General features: G+C 47.0%; 1 protein-coding gene across 1 annotated transcript; it reads right to left on the bottom strand.

Annotated features, from left to right (window-relative positions):
- Positions 1–875: 875 nt before the first annotated feature.
- On the bottom strand, positions 876–21,637 carry spsb1 (splA/ryanodine receptor domain and SOCS box containing 1). The gene is made up of 3 exons (XM_063208996.1): positions 21,487–21,637; positions 9,300–10,448; positions 876–3,249 (listed from the first exon to the last, which is right to left on the bottom strand). Exons 2-3 carry the CDS (start codon positions 9,991–9,993, stop codon positions 3,122–3,124), a joined length of 822 nt encoding a protein of 273 aa, XP_063065066.1. The 5' UTR covers positions 9,994–10,448; positions 21,487–21,637; the 3' UTR covers positions 876–3,121.
- Positions 21,638–22,454: the final 817 nt, after the last annotated feature.

Genomic DNA, 22,454 nt, shown 5'->3' with positions numbered 1-22,454 from the left:
CGTATCAATCTATTAACTAAAACAAATGTGCACTCCAGTCAGTCGGGACATCGTTTGGTCGTGTCTTGGTGGGATCATTTCTACTGCTCTGCTCGCTCGCGGCGACCTCTTGACTTGTTATGTCTGCAGATCAAGTTTCCACTGTGTATATTTGAGATGGGAATAAAAACGTTCGGCGACAGTGCAAGTGTGTGTGTGTGTGTGTGTGTGTGAAGAGAGAGAATGTGTGTGTATTAGAGAGAGCACAGGACAAGCTCTTTCCACCGAAGGAACAATGATTCACCCCGTCAGGTGAAGTAAACTGTGGGGCTGCCTGGAGCTCTGGCTCTGAGGCACCATGCAGGTCTGTCCTAAGGGGCTGGACAGGGATAGAAATAGACCCCGGGCACTTTTGGCTTAAAGGGGCCCCTCATAATTAGCGGCGCAGAACTGACTCACCGGTGGGCCCTGGACCCTTGTGGGCCCTTATTTTCAGAAATGAAAAAAGGGGCCCACAAGGGTGTGGGGGCCACCTGTAAATGCCCGCTATGTCAGATGGCCAGTCCAGCCCTGGCTGTGCTGTTCCGCTCTACGCAAATATAGCCAGCCCGAAGCAAGCATGCAGACGCTATGGAATGCAGCAGGCAGAGACATACATAGCCCTGCTAATACTCACAGCCACCCTGACGCATTCAACTCTCCTGACACTGCTAAGCTCCATGGGTTAGACCCTTACACTTGTTAACAAGTTAGCGGACCAATGAAATCTTCAGGCAAATTTCGCAAAACATCATAAAACCAGTAATCATGGCATACTGATCTTCATTCAATATGAAAAACACCATAAAAACAAGCAGCAAATCAATAACACGCATGCAAAGATAAGGCAACGGAAGTAATTTATAATAAACTTTATTAGAGTTAACATTATCTACATCACTGAATACAAAGAGTGATCACCCGCAGGCAGAGAAGGGGGACTATAAAATAAGGCCAGCAGCCCAAGTCATCCATACTCAGACTCAATGTCAGGGACATCAAACCAGAGGCTGGTGTTTAAGCTATTTTCATCTTTAAAATAAAAAACGCCTATGAATGACAAGTCTGAGAGAGTTTCTGAAATAAGAGAGGAATTAAAAACAAAATAAACAAGAAAAAAAACAGGTCAAATGTCTTGGCAAAATGTTCATCTCTCTGCATCTCATATTTAAAAACAGGCTTCTTGTATGGTCACCAAACAAAAACACGTCACCTCCTCCGCCCACATCTACACACCAAGATGGTGGGCGCAATAAAAAAGGCTTCAAAACCTTAAGAGAATGAGCCACCCAATGACAGTGTTTTAAAACAAAACAGCAACGAGCAACGTTGCCACCAAAAAACCCCTCCTCATCTGGCGACAAGACTGTCTGGATTATAGTCCCAGCTTTACTCTGCCCATCATGGACCCAAGTCACGTCAATGTACTTTTGCCAACACATGAAAACAGGAAAATAAAAAAACAAGGTCATTAGACATCCATAGATGGGCTAAATGATTAAAAACCATCAAATCATGTGATTGTACATTGTTCTGACACATTTCAAAACGAAAGGGGGTGAGGTGGGAGGAGGAGGAGTCACAGACAAAAAAAATCTGTGCCCAATTCCATCCATAAGCCAGAGGATTCTACTAATTTTTCACAGTGACGTAATCCTTCAGTCATTCCCTTGAAAACGACAAGAAAAGAGAGAGAGAAAAAAAAGAAACTCATTGAAAATGGCTCCCAGTCCTCCTCCCCTGGTCCCCAATCCTCTCCCGATCCCAGCAAAGCTCCGATCCGGTGTGTCGCACGTTACAGGCACTTGTGTTGTGTTGCACTGGGAACCTGAACATGGGGAGTAGTGTAGTGGGGGAGTGCAGCTGTGGGTGAGGAGGAGGAGGAGGAGGAGGAAGAGGAGGAGGAGGGGGTAGGTGAAGAGAACATGATGGGGGAGGCAGTCAGAAGGGGAACAGCCTGATTCAGAAGCTTCCTGTGGTTTTGTCTAGGAGGAAATAGCCACTCTGCTGCTCTGAAACTAAGGGGCTGCCTTGGGCTGGACAGGGGTGGGGGTGGACTTAATGCTTTAAAATGACAAGAGCCTTTGGGTGTGCGTGCCTGGTGTTTCAGTGTGTGCGCACGCAACTGCACACACACACACAATATCTTCATGATTTCAGATGAGGGGGTGGGAGGGGGTTAAAATGTTTAAAAACGCAATTAAATCCTAAAGTCTTAAAATAGTCTCATAGACTTATAATTCAAAATTTAAGACGAGAGAGTTTTTAAAGCCAACAAAGCTTGGCATGTACTGTAGTGACCCAAAGCAATACTCAACAGCAAGCCAAGCAGGCACTGCTACACCTGCAGAGCTCCCCTTCAGAAAACACGGACACATGGGTGCAGCGAGCGAACATGCCAATGACTAGCCACACTGGCATGCCAGTACCATTTGGGCGCGTCACATGACCATGACATCATGACCGTGACATCACTTCCCATTCTGCCCAGCTGAACCAGAGTAAAAAATGAGAGAGCTGGATGAAGCGGGAGGGGAGGGGTGGGGTGGCGATGGGTGTGTGTACATGTATATGGTGGAGGGTGGGTTTGGGGGTAGGGCGGGGGGCCACCAAAACTCATTGCACTTCAAAACGCACTGATGAGGCAGGAGGGATGAGGCCAAGGCTGAGGCCATGCTGTTGATTTTTTGTTGTTGCTGTGGGTGTCTGGCCCTGATGCCTGCAGTGTTCCACACACTCCTGTTCTGTCTTCATGACAAAACACAAAACAAACTGAAAAATAATAATCTTTAAAACAAAAACAAAAGAAGATTCCAGAACATGATGTGGAGTCAATCATGTCAGGACATCAGTATACGGACTGTAAACACCTTGGAAATGTTGGACAAGAGTAGTCCTCGGTCAGATTTTTCTTGTTTAAAAAAACAAAAACAAAAACAAAAAAAAATGGAAAAGAAAAAAGAAAATGGAGCATTGTACCAAATCCAGAGAGGACATGAAGGGAGGAAGGGGGGAAAAAGAGAATCCTTGAGAGAGCGAGCGCATGGGAGAGTGTGTGAAGAGTTATGCCATGTCACGTGCTGAGGTAGAGGCACTCCCAGCATCATTGGTAGAGCAGGTAGTTCTTGAGAGACGCTGGCAAAGGCAGTCCGTGAATCTCGCTCAGTCGTTCTCTCCCCAGCGCCACGCGAACCGATCTTCTACACAGGTCCATCAGGGGCAGAGGCTCAGCTACAGGGGGGGCAAGAACACACAAACATGATTAGGCACAGCAAACACATGCATACGTAGCAATTACATGATTTACCAGACAGAGGTGGACAAACAAGTTAGAAAAGGTCAAATCTGTACCATGTATTCATCAGGTAACAAAACACAACCTCAATTACAAAATCTCTTGTGGTGCATGAGCCAGAACAGTTGCTTCAGCAATTACATTGAGCTGAGCAGTGATGAGAATTTTACTTTCTGAAACAACAAACTATTGCCTGTATCCTCATCTCACACATACTGTATTTACTGATCAACAAAGTGGCCTGCGTGGTAAACCTAAGAAAAGAACCATAAGCCCTTATCTCACAAGGGGAATTAAAGCAGTAACACCCCTGCATTAGGAAATTAATTGCCAAATCCAAAGTAGGAGATTAATTCTGCTTTCTGGAAAACCCCAAATGCCCAACTTAATTCTGTAAGCAGCAAATCACCTAAAATAGCAATAGTTGCTAAAGCGATGCTGTACCATTTCAGGGAATAAGCTCATTTTACACCTCTTCTTGGGTTAAATGATTGAGTTTTACCCTTCTCCTGTACATCCAGTCGTTCTCAGAGCCTGGCAGTGCAAATTTGACATCGCAGCTAGCATACAGCTGGCTGGACCCATAAGATTCAATGATAATTGCTAGCTTGTGGAAGTAGCATGACCAGACCAAGAGAATTGCTGAAAGAACAGACGAAAGGTAAAACTCAATTAATTAACTGAAGGAGAGGTGTTAAATGAGCCTATATCCAAAAATGGTACAGTAATGCTAATGCTTTAACTTGAGATCGATCAAGTCCGTCTCAGGGGTTTGGCAGAGGCGAGTGTCAGCATCAATATACTTTTGACATGTACAAATAATTAAACAAAAAGGGTTTACATTTAGACAATTTCACTACTTGGAGAAGGAACAAAACATCTTTCAAGCTGTGAGGAACAGAGGAAAGACAGATCCAATACTTGTCTAGACCTCACCCTTCTCCACTAGTGTATAATGACTGGTGAGCCCCCTTAAAGAATACTAAACAAGTTCCTCAGAAAAGGAATAAAACATCAAGCTCAAAGAAGTCCATTCTGTTACATTTTAACTTTGGAGTCTTTAACTGTTTGAGAATATCTGACATTGCTTTTTTTCAGCTGAGACACTGAAAATTGAATAAAACTAAATGTGTGAATGTTTTTGATATCAACAATGTATGTTTTTTTTTATAGTTTTATGGCTTAAAAGCATTTGTTACTCCGCTTCTAAATACCGGGTACTCACTTTAGACTTAAAGTGACTACTTGACACTTCGATACTTTCATTTTTGCAACTTTGTGACCTTACCGTTTCGTTACACAGTAAAAACCTCTGCACCAAAGCTGTACAAGACCATGTCTTCAACTCAACTTCAAATGTTGTAGATGTAGGCCACACCTGAATCTAGCTACACTCGACTTCTCAGAAATCATCTTTCGTAGTACAGCCCCTCTGGGATTAACATGAAAAACCCTCTTCAGTTAATCACCACTCAATTCAAGGATCCACCTGTTTAGTCTGCAATACCATCATCCCACCCAAACATTTCCTCCCTGGTTTAGACTACACACACACACACACATACAGTCACCATCTGACACCACTCTGTGTGAGAGAGTTGGAGATCGAGGGGGAGAGGGCACACACGCACAACAAAGAGGCGAACAATACAAGGTCGGGGCCAGCCCAGCTGCACTCTGTGCCGCGTGTGTAGTGCAGACACAAACAGGGCAGAGTTGTATGGGAGGAAGTGTGCAGCAGACAGACACACACACACGCTGACATGAGACAGAGACACAGACGCAGCAGACATCTCTCGCTCCCCCTCCTCTTCTCACTTCTCTCAGCGCCGCAGCCCACAGGCCTTGATGTGACGCGGCGCAGGCTGACTAATGCTTTGGCTCGCCACAAAACGCCACCTGCCACACTTTTAACGAGAGCAGAGCAAAGCGAACCCAAACCGCGTTCTGGTTCCCACCAAATCCAGGCATGCAAGAGCAGCCAGCACCTGTATCCTGTGCTCCTGACTCTTAGGCCCCCATTAGCAAGATCTTCCTGATGTCTGACTAAAAGTGTCTGTTGGGTTTGAAAAGCCAGGAAAAAGGGTATACAGTAACTAGAACAGCCAAATAGTTAATGACACAGATTCCCAGTGTGGACGTAAAGGGCAATTCCGGTGTTTGTTTGTTTTTTTTAACCACTGACATGTCAATGTTTTAACACTCAAACCCTCATTATTGGAGCAGGACCACATCATCTTCATTATCTACACAATATCTTCCTGATGTCTCACCAGCTGTCTGCTGGGGTTTGAAAAGCCAGCGAAAGTGTGTACATATAAACAGCCAACGGATATGCATAAAAGTTCACGGCAGGGATTTCTTGTCTGAATATAAAGGGCGATATCGGTATTTTTTCACTTGTAAAAGCATTTTAGCTTGGGTTCATCAGCAATATCTTCATGATGTCCGACTATCTGCTGAGTTGGCCAGCCAAAGGGCACATAAGGTGACAGACAACGGATATGCGGAAAAAAAAGACCATGACACAGAACCCCAGTCTGGACCTAAAGGGCAATTCCGGTATTTCACATTTCAAAACCTTGTTTTCATTGCCTGTTCCCGGACCCACACTGTCTGCGACGCCACAATATATTATGCTGTGTGCAAGTCAGTCTGGGAAAAAGTGCCATTCTTGGTAGCTTGTTTTTGAAAATCTATAGATAGATAGCCCATTGGAATCAGTAATCTGATTGCTAGTAGGTAGCTCTGTAAGAGAGCACAGAGAGGCATTTGATAAGAGCATTGATTCTACCTTTGAGAATTTCCCTGTCTATGGGACCTTGGCCAGACCAAGCTCAGAGTGCAAGCTTTGTGCAATTGCCAAGCTATTGCTTACAGGCCTCTTGTGACCCAACACCAAAGATTTTCAAGATGGTTACCAAGAGAACTCACTCTACACCATCAATGCAGAATCAAGTCCGGTCACCTAAATGGGTATGACTTTACCATTGAGCTCGTCTCCTAAAGGGTCATGGCAGCTCATAGACATGCAGCCTAGAGCATCATGCCATACTGAAGAAACTCCTTATGAACCGTCTCCTCCTCATCAATGATCTCTACCAACACATCACAATAGCATGGCTAAAGCAGTTTTGACAACTGTGCTGCTGTGCTTGACAAAGTAACAGTATTGCCCTACACCTTCTATGACTGTATGACAAGGTGGCTGGTTGTCTTGCTGGGCAAGGTGAAAAACTCCAGTGTAGAGGAAGAGAGGTGGGCTTTACTGTACCCCTTTACCACCCACTACACTGCTCATCACATACTTTAACACCTGGGGCCTTTGAGCTGGTGGCAAGGCAGATTGAGACCGGGTGAACTGGTGTGTGTGTGTGTGTGTGTGTGTGTGTGTGTGTGTGTGTGTGTGTGTGTGTGTGTGTGTGTGTGTGTGTGTGTGTGTGTGTGTGTGTGAGAGAGTGTGAGAGAGCGAATGAGAGTGTGTGCGAGTGATCACGAGCAGCTGAGTCTCCCGATTGACTGGGCAGCTCAACCACCATCATCGTCCTCATCATCATTGCAGGGATACCAGACTGCTGAGGTCATCATGACGTGACCAGGCCACTTTGCTTTCCATCCTCCCAAAGTCTGAGGGACTTTAGGGGATATCTGATACAGTCCGGCCGGGCCAGTACAGAGATGGCTTTCCTTTTTACAACGCCAAATCGTAATGGAGAAAAAAGAAAAGAAAAGTGCAGACATACCAGCTCTGCTCGCAGTGCTACACTGAGCGAACAGTTTGTGATGTCTGTAACGTCATCATTCCCTCTCCTCGCCTCACTCACACGGAAAAATAGGAGCCGCTATCGGCAGCCAAGCAAGCCACGCTATAGCTTCAGGTGTAGTCAGAAGGTAAGACCACACGGAAAACCCATCTGGACTGATTTGCCTGAAACCCCAAACGCAACTGATCCCCTTTGGCCCTCTGTCCCTGTTCCGGGCCCTCTCTCTCACTTTTCCACGGCACAGGAAAGTACAGTATAGCACAGCACAGCACAGGAGGGATGGGGACACGCTGTGAAGTCTAAAGGTGTTCCAGTGGAAAAGGGCAACGCGTCCGGATTAATCATTGGCTTCCTGGAGCCACTGGCTGGCCGAGATAGATAGAGCTGTGATGTCACACAGAGACAGAGGAATAGCAGCAGCAGCTGCATTGTTCGACTCTTATCAGTGGCGCGGCTAACGCTAACCCTAGTTTACATAATTCATGGCACAGAAACGAGAGCCGGCAGCAAGGCCAGCCGCCGCCGCTACCGCCACTTCTGACGTTCTGCTCCAAAAGTCAACTAACGACCAGACTACTGGGGGTTAGGGTTAGTTGGCAGGTGTATGTGTGTTTAGCCTACTTGGGCATGTGTGCATGCATACGTGCGCGAACACTGTGTTCCATCATCCGTGAGTCTATACGTCCCCATGAGTCAGCATGAAATGAAGTTGAGGATGTTATAAACGGATGTTTTGTTTTGTTTTGTTTAAATAGCTTGTCTGTTGTTAAGAGGTTTATGTGGTTTGTCACGCCTATGAAGGCGTATTGTTTATTATGCCCATGGAAAGACTTTTGTTTTGAAAAAAGGCTGTGTTTGCTATACCTATTTTTCTGTAGGGCTTCCCAGCTGTTAAGCAGCTTCGGGTAGCTTGTTTTTGGGCTTTTCCCTTTCAATATCTAGTGTAAAGCAAGCAATCACTGTATACTTGTCACTCTTATCTGCAAAGATATTGAATAAACACTTATCTCTACAACTCATCTCATCTCAAACAGATTGAGCACATCCCAGATCCAAGACAAAAGAAGCGCTGAAATGAATCCCTTATTGCATCACTAATATTACCTGATGCAGTGACATGAGTTGTTGATGTAGTCTATACGAGTAGCATGTCGTCTCCTTTATATCAACATCAAATTCATACTAAGGATAGACCGATATTTATATCGGTATCGGGCCGATATTTGCATTTTTTAAGTGTATCCGTATCGGCCGATACACGTGTGGTTTTGGCCGATACGCAATATTTATTATTTTATGTCATTCTGGTTTTTTTAAAGCACCAAGACACTTATTTTTTTATTACTTGATTGTTAGACATTACTTCATTGTTAGAGTGGGTGTTTAAATGTTACAAGTTCTACCTCAATTTGATAATGTTAAAGGCATGTTTATTTTTAACTTGAGACCTGGAATATTTGTCATTTTTAAACCCTTTTTTTACCCATATCGGGTATCGGAAATCGGGTATCGGCCAAGGGTGATGAAAAAAAAAAATCGGTATCGCATCGGCCATTAAAAAACCTGTATCGGTCGACCCCTAATTCATACATGGTTGAATATCATAGTCAAACAGAGACTTCACGTGTGCAAAGCATTGTTTTTTTTCAGGGACTAGTCCACACACATTCTCTGGAATTGCTATATCTGCACTGCTGCATTCTCAACATGCTCAGGAGGATGACAGCACGATTCCCAGGCCCCGTGAGGCAATATAGGTCACCCTGCACACTGCAAAACAAATTAGCACATGAAGCGGCAGAGGCAGAGCCAGCTAATTAATGGACGCTGAATTTTCATGGCATGTGTGTGCAATCATGTCAGTGCCGAGTTGCACTTCGCTCTTGCCACTAGCAAGGAGAACACAAATACGCAATCTCTTTGCCAGAACTTCCCCCCCTTTGTCAGACGCACACACACACACACACACACACACGTACGGTATATAACATGACCCAATGAACTCTGATCCTTACTTCGTTTACCCTGCTTCATTACATAACCCTGGGAAGTTTTCTGCATGGAGCCAGCGGTGGGTATAGAAAAACAAGATCTTCGTGTGAACCGTTTGATTATACAATAAAATCAGACCTGGTACTGAGCGGACTCGCAAACAAAAACAAGTTGGCATAAACAACTTAACAAGGTGCTTTTGGGGGGGAAAACACGGATTAAGTACTTACGATCAAGCCCGTTGATGTACCGCATGCGTATTTCACAGTGTCCCCACACCGCACTGACTACGGGGTACAGCTTCCGGCCTTTCAGTCCCCGGAAAGCCACCCCCAGATACTGTCCGTCCACCATAAAGCTCAGCGTGCCCTCGTCCATATCCAGCACCACCAGAAACGAGTCGGGCACCAGGAAGGTCTCGTCCGACTCCAGGAAGGCCGGGTAGGTCTTGCTGGGCTGGTTCTTGCCGTCGTGGTAGAGCTTGTTGCGGCCCAGGTCCCAGCCCCAGGACTCCTGGTTGTTGCCCACCAGCGCCGTGTAGCCCACCGAGTGCAAGGGCGCCTCGCCGGTGGCCACCCCCACCACGGCGTGCGTGCCGCGCTGCCGCATGGCCCAGTGGATCTCCCAGACGTGGAGGCCGCGCGTGTAGCCCACCCGCCCGCGGATGGCGTCGGTGCTCTGGGCCACCGGGTGCCGGTGGAAGATGAGCTTGTTGTCCTCCTTGACGAAGATGTTGAGCGAGCGGTCGTCGTTGTTCCAGCTGTGGTGCACCTGGGTGTCCTGCGGCGCCGACGGCATGTCCAGCAGCATGTCCAGACGCGATGGCTTGGCGTAGTCCTGCGCCTGCAGCTCCAGCTTCAGGGGCCGCAGCGCCGGGTCGCGCATGTCCACCGCTTTGATGCCTCCCGGAACCTTCTGCCCCATCGCTGGGTGGGTTTTAATCCTCGCACCCCCCTCCTCCCACCGGATACGCCCTCCTGCGGCGGCGACGTGAGCGAGCTGTGACTGAGACGGCACCTCCTACTCCCCCTCCGACACCTCGCCTCGGCCTCCCACCTCCTCCGTAGACAGTGATATGGGAGAGAGTGAGAGAAAAAGGGAAAAGGACAGCTATCTGCTGGCGAGGAGGAGGGTAGGGGGAAAGGGGGGAAGGGGAGGGAGAAGGTAAAAAAAAAAAAAAAATCCCCGCACACACTCAAAAAACACACAACTGTCAGCTGTGGGGTCCAAAGCTTCTCTCTTGTTCGCTCACTCTCAGTCTCGCCCTCTCCAGAGCTGCAGGTAAGCCAATGAGATGGGGCCAGGCGCTCTCGATGCGTACGTAGGTGTCAAAGTTGCCTGGAGACCAAGTCGGAGCAGATGCACGTCGTCAAGCCCACCTGCGGAGATTAGAGGGGACATAAAAGCAAGAGGCAGAGGGCTGCGTTAGCTAATGATTACACCTGCCAGCCAGTTCCCACCACACTTCCCTGCCCTCATTAACCTTTAAAAGGAGTGAGTATTTAAACATTCTATATATAGGTATTCTACAACAATGCATAATTCTATGGTTCTACATTACATTCAATGGAGCCCTAGTTTCTAAAGAACTTTCATTGTGCAAACATTCCATTGTGACCTGTGTTCACTTCAAGCTGGGGGGGTCCGCAGCCAAATTAGGAACACTGTCAGGTCACCAAACACACTCAACAATGCATGAGGAGAAAAAAAAAAATATTTTAGTTGTCCATGTTATGTGGCATCAAAACAACAACAGCTCAACTGTGCAAGTGTGTCATCTTTTGCTGTTGCATAAGTTTTTTTGTGTGCATGGTTTCATAACTGTGTCACTAGCTGCTTCTGGCACTGGTGCGTCACCGTCTACAGGTGCTGATATCTGTAGAGACACTAGTATAGATAGACACACTGCCAAGCACCGCATGGAAATCATATTTTTCTTATGAAATACTGCGTTCATGGTAATAAGGTTAACCACCATCATGTCTTAAGAAGGGCTTCATCTCAGTAAGTTTTCCACAAACAGAAGAGAGGAAAGAGATATAAAATTTCAGGTTGGATCAAAAATAAGTCAAAAAATCTCTCAGAGGGTGGAAAGACACTCATAAACCATTTCCTTTCATAAGCTTGCATCGTCTGCAGACATATCTGCAAAAAAAGGCAATAAGAAAATGTTTGCTTTTTGAAAAGAAAGATATAAGCTTAAAAGGAGAAATCCACGCCGCCATACCGCATTCAAGGAAACCATAAGAGACAGTATTACACCACAGCTTTCAGACGAGAAGCTGAGAGTGTCTGTGTGAGCGTCTGTGCGCGTGTGACTATGAGAGGAAGAGGAGGCGGTGGGTGTTGGAAGAGCAGACCTGCTCACCACCCAGGCCTTGCATGGCACCGAAGCCAGACCCGGCGCTTTCCTTTCCTCTGCAAAGAAAAATCACACAAATCTTTCCACCGTTTTACCATGTGCCACTGCCTACTGGGCAGATGTGAAAAGCTCAAAAGACAAAAGAGCAAAAACGAATGCGCTATGCAACATCACCCAAGGTAATTGTCGAATACCATACCAATCTGTGCCAAACGTTTACCCTTCTATGAGCCAGGCAGGCATTGAAATAACGCATAATAGCCACACAGCTGGCTAATAATAAAAACAACAGCCAGATGGTGAAAGCAAGAGTTTGTGCACAAAAAAATAGTGATTAAACAATAAACAACTAAAATGGCAACAAATAAAAATCAACTGATGGTCAACATTGCCAACTGTACTAGCCACACAGCCTGTTAATGTAAGGGTTAATGGCGTGTGGCCAGATTGTGAAGATGTGCATTATTTGTGCACATAAAAATATATACAATTTAACAAACAGCTAGAAACAGCAGTAAATAAAAATGAGGAGGAGGCCCTCTCCTCTGCGCTCCTCTTCCCTTCCCTCGCTTGCTTGCTGCTTGCTCTGGGGTCGGGCACGGAGCGGAGGGCAGACGTGGCAGGAATGCTGCGCCACACAAACGGCCTTAAGAGAAAACGGGGACGCTGGAGGGCCCGATCCCTGTAATTGAATTGTAGACAAGAGTTCATTGAGAAGTGTCTTGGCCCTTTTCTCCCCCCTGACACAAGTAAACAACCCATTGGAAATGGGTCATGCCTCCGCGGCATAAGGGGCCAAAACGGAGGAGGCCTGGCCTGGACTGGAGAGAGGGAGGGAGCGTCAGTGGGTGGGTGGCGAGATGAGACTGTGTGTGTGTGTGTGTGTGTAAGATATAAAAGGTGGCCTGGCCTGGACTAAGGAGAGAGACAGAGAGAGAGCAAGCAAGTGGGGGGGTGGGTGGGTGGCAAAATGAGGCACTGGTGGTGGTGGGGGCTGCGTGTGTGTTGGGGGGTATAAACAATATCTTTCTCAATGCCTGTCCGGCCTTTTGAGAAGTGGGAAACATGTTCATTTGCACACTTCTTAGTTTGTGCGCAAGCAGGCACCTACCCGAACACCCCCGTTTTTTTTAACCATTCCCTTGCTCGGTAGGACCGCAGACATGTGGGTTTGTGTAACACAGGCCAGGCTACAACACAACCTCAACACAGGCCAGGCTACAACACAACCTCAACACAGGCCAGGCTACAACACAACCTCAACACAGGCCAGCCTACAACACAACCTCAACACAGGCCAGCCTACAACACAACCTCAACACAGGCCAGCCTACAACACAACCTCAACACAGGCCAGCCTACAACACAACACAACACAGGCCAGCCTACAACACAACGAAACACAGGCCAGCCTACAACACAACACAACACAACACAGCCTACAACACAACACAACACAACACAACACAGGCCAGCCTACAACACAAACACCCTTTCCGCCTTTTTGGTCCTGTCCTTTCTTAATGAAACATCCAGACAAAAAATGAGGTCGAATTGGCCGGTGTGTAATAATTACATTTTGTTGTGTTGCTTGCTGGGAGATAAAATAGCGTGTGCGCACACATGGGGCCTCCCACAGAGCAGACAAAAAAAATTGGACTAGTTAGGGGAAGACAAGTCAAGTCGAAAGTGGTTGAATGACCCAGCTAGCCAGTCACAGGGCAATGACAGCATGCCACTCCAGCATGGGTGCGTTGTAAGGATCATATGGTTTTACTTTCCCTGCCGGGGGAGGAAAGGGGGGGTGATGCAGCCCTGAAGGCCCTTCGGTGGGTGGGTAGGTGTGTGGGGGGAATTTCCTCTGTCTGGCCTGCTGTGCTGAAGGTGATGAGGGAGCATGTGTGTGGTGTCGTGTGTGTTGGAAGGAGGAGGTGGGTAGGTGAGGAGGGGGTGGAGCCTGATTGAAATGCAAGGGGGAGGGCAGTATGGATTTGCAGGGCTTTGGCAATGGGGAGTGGGGGGGAGGAGGTGTAGATGGTGAGGGAACACTGCTGCCTTTTGTGTGTCCACCCTCCCCCCCCACCCCCATCAAGTCCTCATCCAACGCTCCATGCTCCATGTTCTTGCGCGTTACTGGACTTTGGCCTGACTGGGCAGGACCCCCCCCACCCCCCTCTTTTGCACCGCGCAACAAAAGCCAGCGACCCCAGTGAGGTCCTGCATAGTGCATACACACGCGCATGCACACACGCAGGGCTCCATCCAGCCCAGTGAAATTCCTCACCCCTCTACCTCATCTCAGTAGTGTGGAGGCCACGCAAGGCAAGGGCAAGTTCACCAGACGTCAAGTCAAGCGAGCAACATAACCAGCTCAGCAAACAGCAGGAGCCAAGAGCCAAGAGCTGCTGCTGGCTGAAGCAGGGAGCAGGAGGAGGAGGAGGGTTGCAAACAGGACTCCAAATGATTTGTCTCATCACCAGCCAAAATGGGTAGTAGATGTTAATCTTACTATCCAAACACGCACTCACTAATGGGTCAAAGTGGCTAGTAAGTTGGTCTCTTTCTACCAGTCAAACTGAAATTTAACCAGCATTTGCCCGTTTGGCTGGTGCTAATTTAGAGCCAGAGTTGAAAAATCATTCTAGCTTCTCTCCTTTCCTCCAGCCTCCGACCTCGTGCCTCCGTGTCACCCCTCCTCTGTAGAGGGAAAAAAACATTAAGGAGTCTCTCAAAGTCAAGCAGCACATTGTGGCTTTTTGTCTGAAATGTGTTTTCGCAAGATATTAAATAAAACCTCTGATCATTGATGATGCCATACCGTGTCAAAAGGCCTTTGCCTGGAAGAGCTAGGGTGACTAGCAGCCATGTACTGGAATGACCATGCTAGAAGGTCCAACCGTAACTGTGCATACAGCTCTGCCTTCTCAATCCAGTTACAAAAGGCTGCTTGACTCCCGCCATATCGGTGTGCCTGCCTGCCCGTCTGGCTTTCCTCCCCCGCCTCCTCCAAACGAAGACAACCCTTGAACCAGGACAGTGCATATAGCTTGCTTTCTACTCGGCTACAAAAAAAGGCTCACCGTCTACCCCCCTCGGACAGTCTGCCTGTCCCAGGTCTATTTGTCTGCCTGTCCTCTCTCCCCTCCTCCATCTGAAGACAATCCTTGTCATGAACATGACTGATGACACCAGAGTGGACACATCATGGGATGGGGGATACTTACTTACACAGGCCTATGTATGTACGCAGCCATCTGGAAGGCATATGTTGAAGACAGCGCCTGGCCCGCTCCCGGTGCAGGGGGAGAATGGCAAAAGCCTCAAGTCGCAAAGTTTCAATTGTGAACACAACTGTCAAACAGACACTCCATTCAGAAACAAGGCGGATATATACTGGCAGCAATCTTACCGAAAGCTCGAAAAGTAAATACTTCCAAAACGGCGCATACACTTTTGACATGAAAAATGTTGAGAAAAAAATGCTGATGTAAATTGATTCCAAGGACATTGCTTGGAAAAAACGCCACCATTCAACCCTCTTCGGCTCTAAAAACCTCTTCCCGGCCTCCCACGAGGATAAACACTACTCATTCCTGGCAGGCCATGGAAAGCCATTGATTGCCAAGTCAAGCATGAGAAAAATCAATTTAGCTACAGCCCGAACATTGCCCTTAATGGAATAACACCCCCTTAAATTATCATCATCATCATTATTTCTCCAGTTAAGAAGTTAAGAGCTATTAGGGAGGTTGCAATTTTCAAAGTAACAGTAGTAACACTTCCGCATTGTGCAGTCAGTGAGGTCTTTAAGAAAAGCAGAAATGTGTCCTGACAAAGAGCTGTGGGCCCGGAGTCACTTCATGACTTTAACAGACGAGTTTATACATGACATTTGGTGGCGACTTCTGCGTGAACTCTCGACTCGCTCAACCCCGGTCAGAAGGACTGACGGACAGCCAGCCCTGAGGCACTTAAATCCAGAGACAGTGCTTGGCTGGTTGACTAGCACATCTCCCTGGTGGTTTTCAGGCCAACCAGAACTGAGCCGGTGCCGGTGCCCGCACCATTTAAAGTTCAGCACTAAAGTGCTTGTTTGCGAACCGCCTGTGTTCATACCGGGTCCAGCATGTGAGTGTACTCGGATGAACTGTCTGACGGCCACAATGTCATCACGGTTTGCGGAGAAAAAAAAAAGTATTTTGTGGATCGCATTGCAAACCAACTTTCTGGTTCGTGAACGGTAAAATCTGTGGCGTTAACGCGGCGGCTGGTTCGCGATTAGGTGCGGGAATGGGCAGCAGAACCGTTCTCAATCGGCCCGAATGCACCCCCAGAGAGAGCGAGAGAGAGAGCAACAGGCCTGGTTGCGCCCATCCCATCTTAACATGTGCCCAACCAGTTTAACTGCCCTGCTGCAGCACTGGTAACATGGGTGGAGCGCCAGCCTAGATATCATGACTGGTACCATTGGGTGCCTAGCGGTGGCGTGACAGGCGGCACAGCCAGACAGACACTTGCCCACCTGCCCTCATGACTGCCTGCTGCGCCTTCCTGCTTGCCAGTGGGTCATGCCATCAGCCTCCGTGACTAACCAGAGCAGGGCTGACGGAGCCAGACGCACCACATGTCAAGAGCAAGGCTGCTCTCATTCATCAGAAGAGGGGGTGGGGTGGGGAGGGGGGGGGTGTAGCATGACGTAGACCTACTCATCCTCTACACCACACTTCCATGGAACTGTAACAGCCATCGAGGCTGTCTGAGGTGTGATGCCAGTAAAAACAGAGGCAGAGACACACACACACACAGATACACACACACGAGACATGTACAAGTCACACACACACACAGGAAGGAAAGTGATGAGGGAAGTGCATTCACTCACAGGGACGGAGCCACAATAACATGACACACAGTCGGAGTGCTGCCGTGAGACTGACTTCCTGACCAGACAGACAGTGGTTGGTGTGTGTGTGTGTGTGTGTGCTGAATCACTGCTGCTAGCTTTGAGGCTCCCACCGGGGGAGCCTGCTAATGGAGCTGAGGGAAGGGGAGCCTAAATATGTGCGGCACGCAGAGGGCAGCCCTCACTCACTCACACACACACACACACTGCATGATGTTGCCCAAGAAACATCTCACTTGACATGAGGGCCGGATAAATAAGGGTAGCCCTGGTACAGGCATACACACACGCAATGAGCCGGACAGACACACAAAAGACTACAGTAGGTGCTACTGCGCACACATGCACGCACACTCCTGATTTTCCTCCTGTGGACCCAATATCTGAATCAAATATTATTTCTTGCGGCACGTTATTGAAAAATATCCACAGAATGTCTCCCAGTCGCCACCTATGGTCAACAGCGGTTGGAGCGAGGAGCCCCTTCCAGGCAGCCCATGTGGGAAATGGAGCACCGTGAGGCAGACTGGTTAACAATAAAAAGGAAACCAGAAAAGCCTACATAGATAAAGTGACTGACTGAATAACACACCTGCCTGATTTGGATCAAGTGCCTTTGTTCTGGTCTGATGTCAGGTGTTATGTGAAGGGCTTTCCTAATGTAACGAAATCATTAGCATCCTCAGAAATTAAAAATAAAATAATTTCAAACCCCTCTGAAATATCCAGCATTTTAACTAGGTCAACAGGTCTCAGGCAAACCCTCCAGAAACAAACCAGTTTTGGACAGACCAACATAGCTTTCTAGTGAAAGCACGTGAAGGAGACTAAAAACCCTCAGTGCTCAAAGTTACTCCTAAACATCCCTGACAATACAATCATTGCGAACAAAACTAAACATCCACACAACTTTTGACTAATTGCTTTAGGCAGAAACAATGTGCAACAACACAGACAAAGGAGCACGCTGTCATGCAACACATGGAGTGCATGCAGGCTAAGGCTGAAAGACAATAGAAGTTTTTGCAATGAGACCGCAATTCTCTGCTAAATACCAGCATACTTGGTCTACAAAAACAACTGCTGCGTGAGATATCTCCCCTGTGAGATACGCCACACATGCCCACACACTGCAACAAAGCATTATTGCTTGATGCTTCCCTCGTGTCAAATGAAAATAGATCTACCAGTCCTTAAGGATTTCATTTAACAAAATAATCCTCATGTAAAAGATTTAATTTCTTAACTACAATATCTACAGGACCAAAATGTATCTTAAGCCAACATGTGGTAGATGAGAAACTACCTATGGGGATGGTAGAATGGCTCCTGGCCTTGAAAAGGCAACATAAAGCCCAACTGCCACGCCACTGACACCTGTGTGACAGTGATTGTGTCCAAAATTAATGCGCGGACTGGAGCAGAAACCTGTGCAGTGCAGCAGAACAGGTACGGTAAGTAAGTACACAAAAGGCCATGGTGTCAGGTCTATCCTCCTAGGGGACGGTGAGGCGTGTGAACAAAAGCAGCAAGCTAATGACGGGAGTGGAATTCATGCACAGCGCAGCGGGTCCGAACGCCCTAAACCCTACTCACACAGTACGACTTTCGCTCAAAGCCTTCAGTTAGCGTGGGGCGAACCCACTGCTTCTCTTTTCGAGGAGCCTGCCGAGCTGGATTCCACGAAGGCACTCCCTTGCTTTCTGGAGATCGCTCTGGCGCTCTTCAGGGAGCAGCAAGCAAGCGGTTTCAAAAGCAGAAGGGAGGCCCCGGCTGCTGGAACTAGGTGACCTGTGTGAGCACGCCTGGCCTTGCCTTGTCGAGACCAGCACGGGGATACACACAGACAAAGACACAGAGAGAGAGAGACAGACAGAGAGAGAGAGAGAGAGAGAGAGAGCACATGTAGGAGGACTAACAGTTGGTGCCTTGCGTGCTGGCAATAGACAGATAGCGCTTTTATCATCGAACTTGGACAACGCTCGATGGGATGGGGCCGGTGCAAGCGGTTGCGGATGGCACACAAACCACAACTCTCTCTAACCTACTTTCAGGATCCAGCAGCCTGTCCAGAGGGCCCCGAGTGGCCACCAACTACACTGCACTGCACTGCACTCAATCCAAACAGCTCCCATTCCAGCGGCAGACCAGGCCACACCAGACCACACACTGCATTGCTGCTGCTGCGTTGGAGTGAACTTGATATAGCGTCCGTTCGCCTGACCCGCCATTTAGTACAGTATGCGGGGCATCCCAGGCAAAGGAAAAAGTGCTGAGCCTAGCCGTTTCCATTCATACACACACAGGGCAGGAAACCCGGCTTCGCCTCAAAAAAGGTCCTGGGGAGACGAAACAAACAACATTAGCGGAGAATAAAAGACCCCGGCTAAAAATACGCTGCGGTGGATGCATAATGAGCGGCCAAATTAGTGGAGTTGCATAACTTGGCAAGCAACAGGCCACTCTAAATAATTCGAACAATCACGAATAAGCCAGCAAGTAAAAACACACACAAACGCAGCTGAAAAACCATGTTGGGTGAACTCTGTGCACGTCCCTCTTGCCCTCCTCCCTCTCTCAGTTTCCCTCTTCTCGTCTGTGTGTGTGTCTCTTTCACTCTCTCTCTGCTACATGCCACTGTTCCGCATACACCACAGAAGAATGACATCCAGGGTTAGGCCGAAAGGCCACCTACAATGTCAACAATACCAGCCCAGGATTAATCTAAGCTTTCAAAAGAGATCTGTCTCATCATATAAAACCTGGAAGGTGAAGTTCCCCCATTCCATTCCGTGCCAATCCATTCTATTCCATTCCGTGCCATTCCATTCCATTCAGTTCAGTTCCCACAGGTCACCGTGGAGGGTCCACAGAATCACATGTGACAACAGCTGGCATGTCTCAAATAGGGCAGGCCACAGAGAGAGATGCCACACACCATGACATCAGCGAAATGGGAACACACACACAGTCACCCTTCTTCACCACAGTCATCCTTCATGAAAGCACAGACAAAACGTGTCACTAAGAGCTATGCTTGTTTATATTGTAGCGCAAAAACATTAAGAGCGGGGGTTATTTATTGAAGAAGTTAGGCTAACTGTTTTATGCCCCCCTGAGAATACATGAACACAAGATGGGTAAAATACAGTGGGGCATCTTTTCTATTCACCAAATACATGTTTATAATGTAGCACAAAACCACAAGGGGTAGCCATTTATTGAAATGTTACTAGTGTGGTGTGTCCTTGAGAATCCATGATACAAGATTGAGTAAAAACAGTGGAACACCCTTTCTTTCCTTACAAATATGTTCCCAAAAAGTCCGCCAAGCCATGGAGAGCAGAATACATGAATCACAGGCAAGAATCTGTGATTCTGTGATTGTCTAGACAGGTTCCAATCCCACCCCTAACTAGACCACTTCCTCACATCAAGGAAAGGTGATGATGAAGTGTGTGTGTGCTCGCCTCATCTTTCCATTCACAACACTCAAGACATGATGACTGCTTTGGGATATTAAACTGGAACAACTTCAGTTTTCAAGCTCACACATTTGCAACTGCAATCATCCTGGGCTTGCAGCAACAAAGTGTTTTCCTGGTAGCACCCCCAATCACCTGATTATGCCTGTTGCAGTATGTTCTCTGCCCGTCTCTTAATAGGGAAATTCTGCAGAAAAACAACTTCATGCTGAAGCCTTGCTACCAAGCTGTTTTTCAAGAAAGCTGGCACAAAGCTTGCCTCTGACCAACAGCCTGTGACAACACACTGGCAATTCCAACTGGAAAATGTTGGTAAAATGGACAAATTGTGTGGGAAAGGAATGGGTCCACGATGACCATGATTTCTTTCAAGCTCTGTAATGTTGTATGCTTTCTTTAATTATCTTACGAGGGCATATTAGAGAAAGGCGGGACTTTATTTCCTGGAACTGCTGCAACAATGACCCTTGAGGTGGCCACATGATAGTGAAGTAAGCTACCACATGGCCATGGATAATACGGGGAGGGAGCAGCTACACGTTACCGATTGTAGTTAGGTGTAAACTAGCCTACACAACGTCAGCCAAATAAAATGCGTCATTGATCACAAGAGCAGTACTTTACGTTAGGCCTACCTGATGAAAGGGTCAACTGGCCTTTGCTCGCACAAACCCATCTTGTCTTGACTACATCACACTGTAACATATTGCAACACAGTGGATCACGATAGGTTTTAAAAATCACTAGAGATCGTGTTGTGCAAGGTAGGCGCCGCAGAAATGGAGATTTGACCGAAAAAGTTAGGAAAAAGTGTCCAAAACTGATGTTTAGAAGATGACGTCAAGCTCTTCCTTGGGATATTGCTTCAAAATTAGCTCCCTCTAGGAAACAGTTCAGACAAAGGTTCTTCGGCCTAAGGCATTGAAAATGCACGCTACATTGTGTCTATTTAGAACTTAATAAGTAACAAAGGCTCGAGCACACACTTCCTTTCAATATGATACCAATGCAAAACTGAAAGGGTGGCAAAGTCGGTGAAAGGTGGCCTTCTTCCCTCTGAAATGAATATGAAACTGGAGTGTGGCTACGTTGATAGATGGCTATGGAGACGAAGACATTAGTGAGCTAAACCGTTGAAATTACCAAGTCTTCCCCCCTTCTGAATCTGTCCGAATTGGTCGAGTTCCGTTTAGGCGACGGATTTATACTTTTATCGACGGTAGCCTATTGTAAACGTACGAACAATAATCAGCCCTCTTGCTCCTATTCAGGAAATGTGTTTTATGTTGCTTTCATGTTGAACAATCTAGCATATGCTATCTGGCAGCATGCAAAACAACAGAATAAATCAATGTTGCGAATCGCTCGCAGTAAAAATGTTATGTTAAAACAGGAAGTGTTGATGTTAGGATGCATACCCTTCCAATTTATTATTTACATTCGGGTGCGGCGGCAACTGTAGCTGCAACAAAAATATCGAGTTTACAGCCCCGCTAGACTACAAGTAAGAGTTTATCCGACGTTGGTTGTTCTTAAAGAGAATTCAAACCCCCTCTAAAACAGCATAGCAGCCCCGAAAGCTTGTAACATGATCCGTTTGCACATGCAAACATTCCGAATTTAGGGAGACAAAAGCTTAACAAAACGTTTCGGACATTCAAACTTACCTTTACTTCTATAAAAGAAAAAAATACAAAGCAGATATTAAAAGCCGATGTGGCTAAATTTCGTTAAAAACAGAGGGAAATCTTCCGTGTTAATCCATGGTTGGTCGTTTTATCCCTGTGCTTCTTTCCTTTTTTAGGATGGACTGGTATTGAGTATAATGATGGCTGCTACAGCAAGAGAAACATCACTCTTGTCACGTGGTAAAATAGCTCCCAGCTGCTAGTATGAACCTCCCTACCACAGTGCTCCGTTGATTAGCATATTTCTCCAGGCGCAATATCTAAATCTGCAAGAGGAAAGCTAATCGGTTTACTTAACCTGTGCTGTTTCCTCATAATCTTTTTTTTTTAATGGTAAACAGAAGCCTGAAATCGTTGACGTGGAAATATTGTCCTAAAGATTATGAGTTGGGCAGCGATGACAACATTAATGCATTAAGGGAGTTCAGTTCCAACAACTTTCTTGTTTTAGGGCGTATTCACACCTACCACGTTTGGTCCGGACCAAAGGACCAAACGGACCAGGTTCGGACCTTTTGGGATGGTCTGAATACAAACCAGCGAATCCTGGTCCGGACCAAACAAGCGGACCGAGACCGAGCTGAAAGGTCGGACTCGGTCCGGATCAAACAAACCCTGGTGCGGACCTTTTGGAGGTGTGAAAGCAGACCGGACCTAATCCCAGACTTTTTGCTTTTTTGTACCTCGGGAGCTTCCGTCGTTTTTCGAGATTAATGGGAAACAGAGTGTAAACAAAGCGACTCCACAACTTGTCATGTCCATGTCTGGTGTAAATTCGACAGAGTGGTTTGTTTGCAACAATATTAATATTAATAAAATAGCCTAAACTATCGCAATCGTGGGCGTAGGCTACATTATTGTAGGCTACGGTCATTCATATTTTCAATGAGGATGGCTTGTCACTGGAGCACAGGAAAGGAAAAAGAGACTGTTAATTTACCTATCAC

This window comes from Engraulis encrasicolus, chromosome 10, assembly GCF_034702125.1.
Source record: "Engraulis encrasicolus isolate BLACKSEA-1 chromosome 10, IST_EnEncr_1.0, whole genome shotgun sequence".
In the NCBI taxonomy this organism is placed as follows: domain Eukaryota; kingdom Metazoa; phylum Chordata; class Actinopteri; order Clupeiformes; family Engraulidae; genus Engraulis; species Engraulis encrasicolus.
The sequence above is the reverse complement of the archived record's forward strand: the minus strand, read 5'-3'. Positions and strand labels throughout refer to the sequence as shown.

Bases quoted from the DNA above. Each gene is read 5' to 3' on its own strand.
- spsb1 (XM_063208996.1), bottom strand. From the start codon at position 9,993: ATGGGGCAGAAGGTTCCGGGAGGCATCAAAGCGGTGGACATGCGCGAC. The intron at 3,250-9,299 runs GTAAGTACTTAA...CCCCCCCTGTAG, and splicing joins GTACATCAACGGGCTTGATC to CTGAGCCTCTGCCCCTGATG.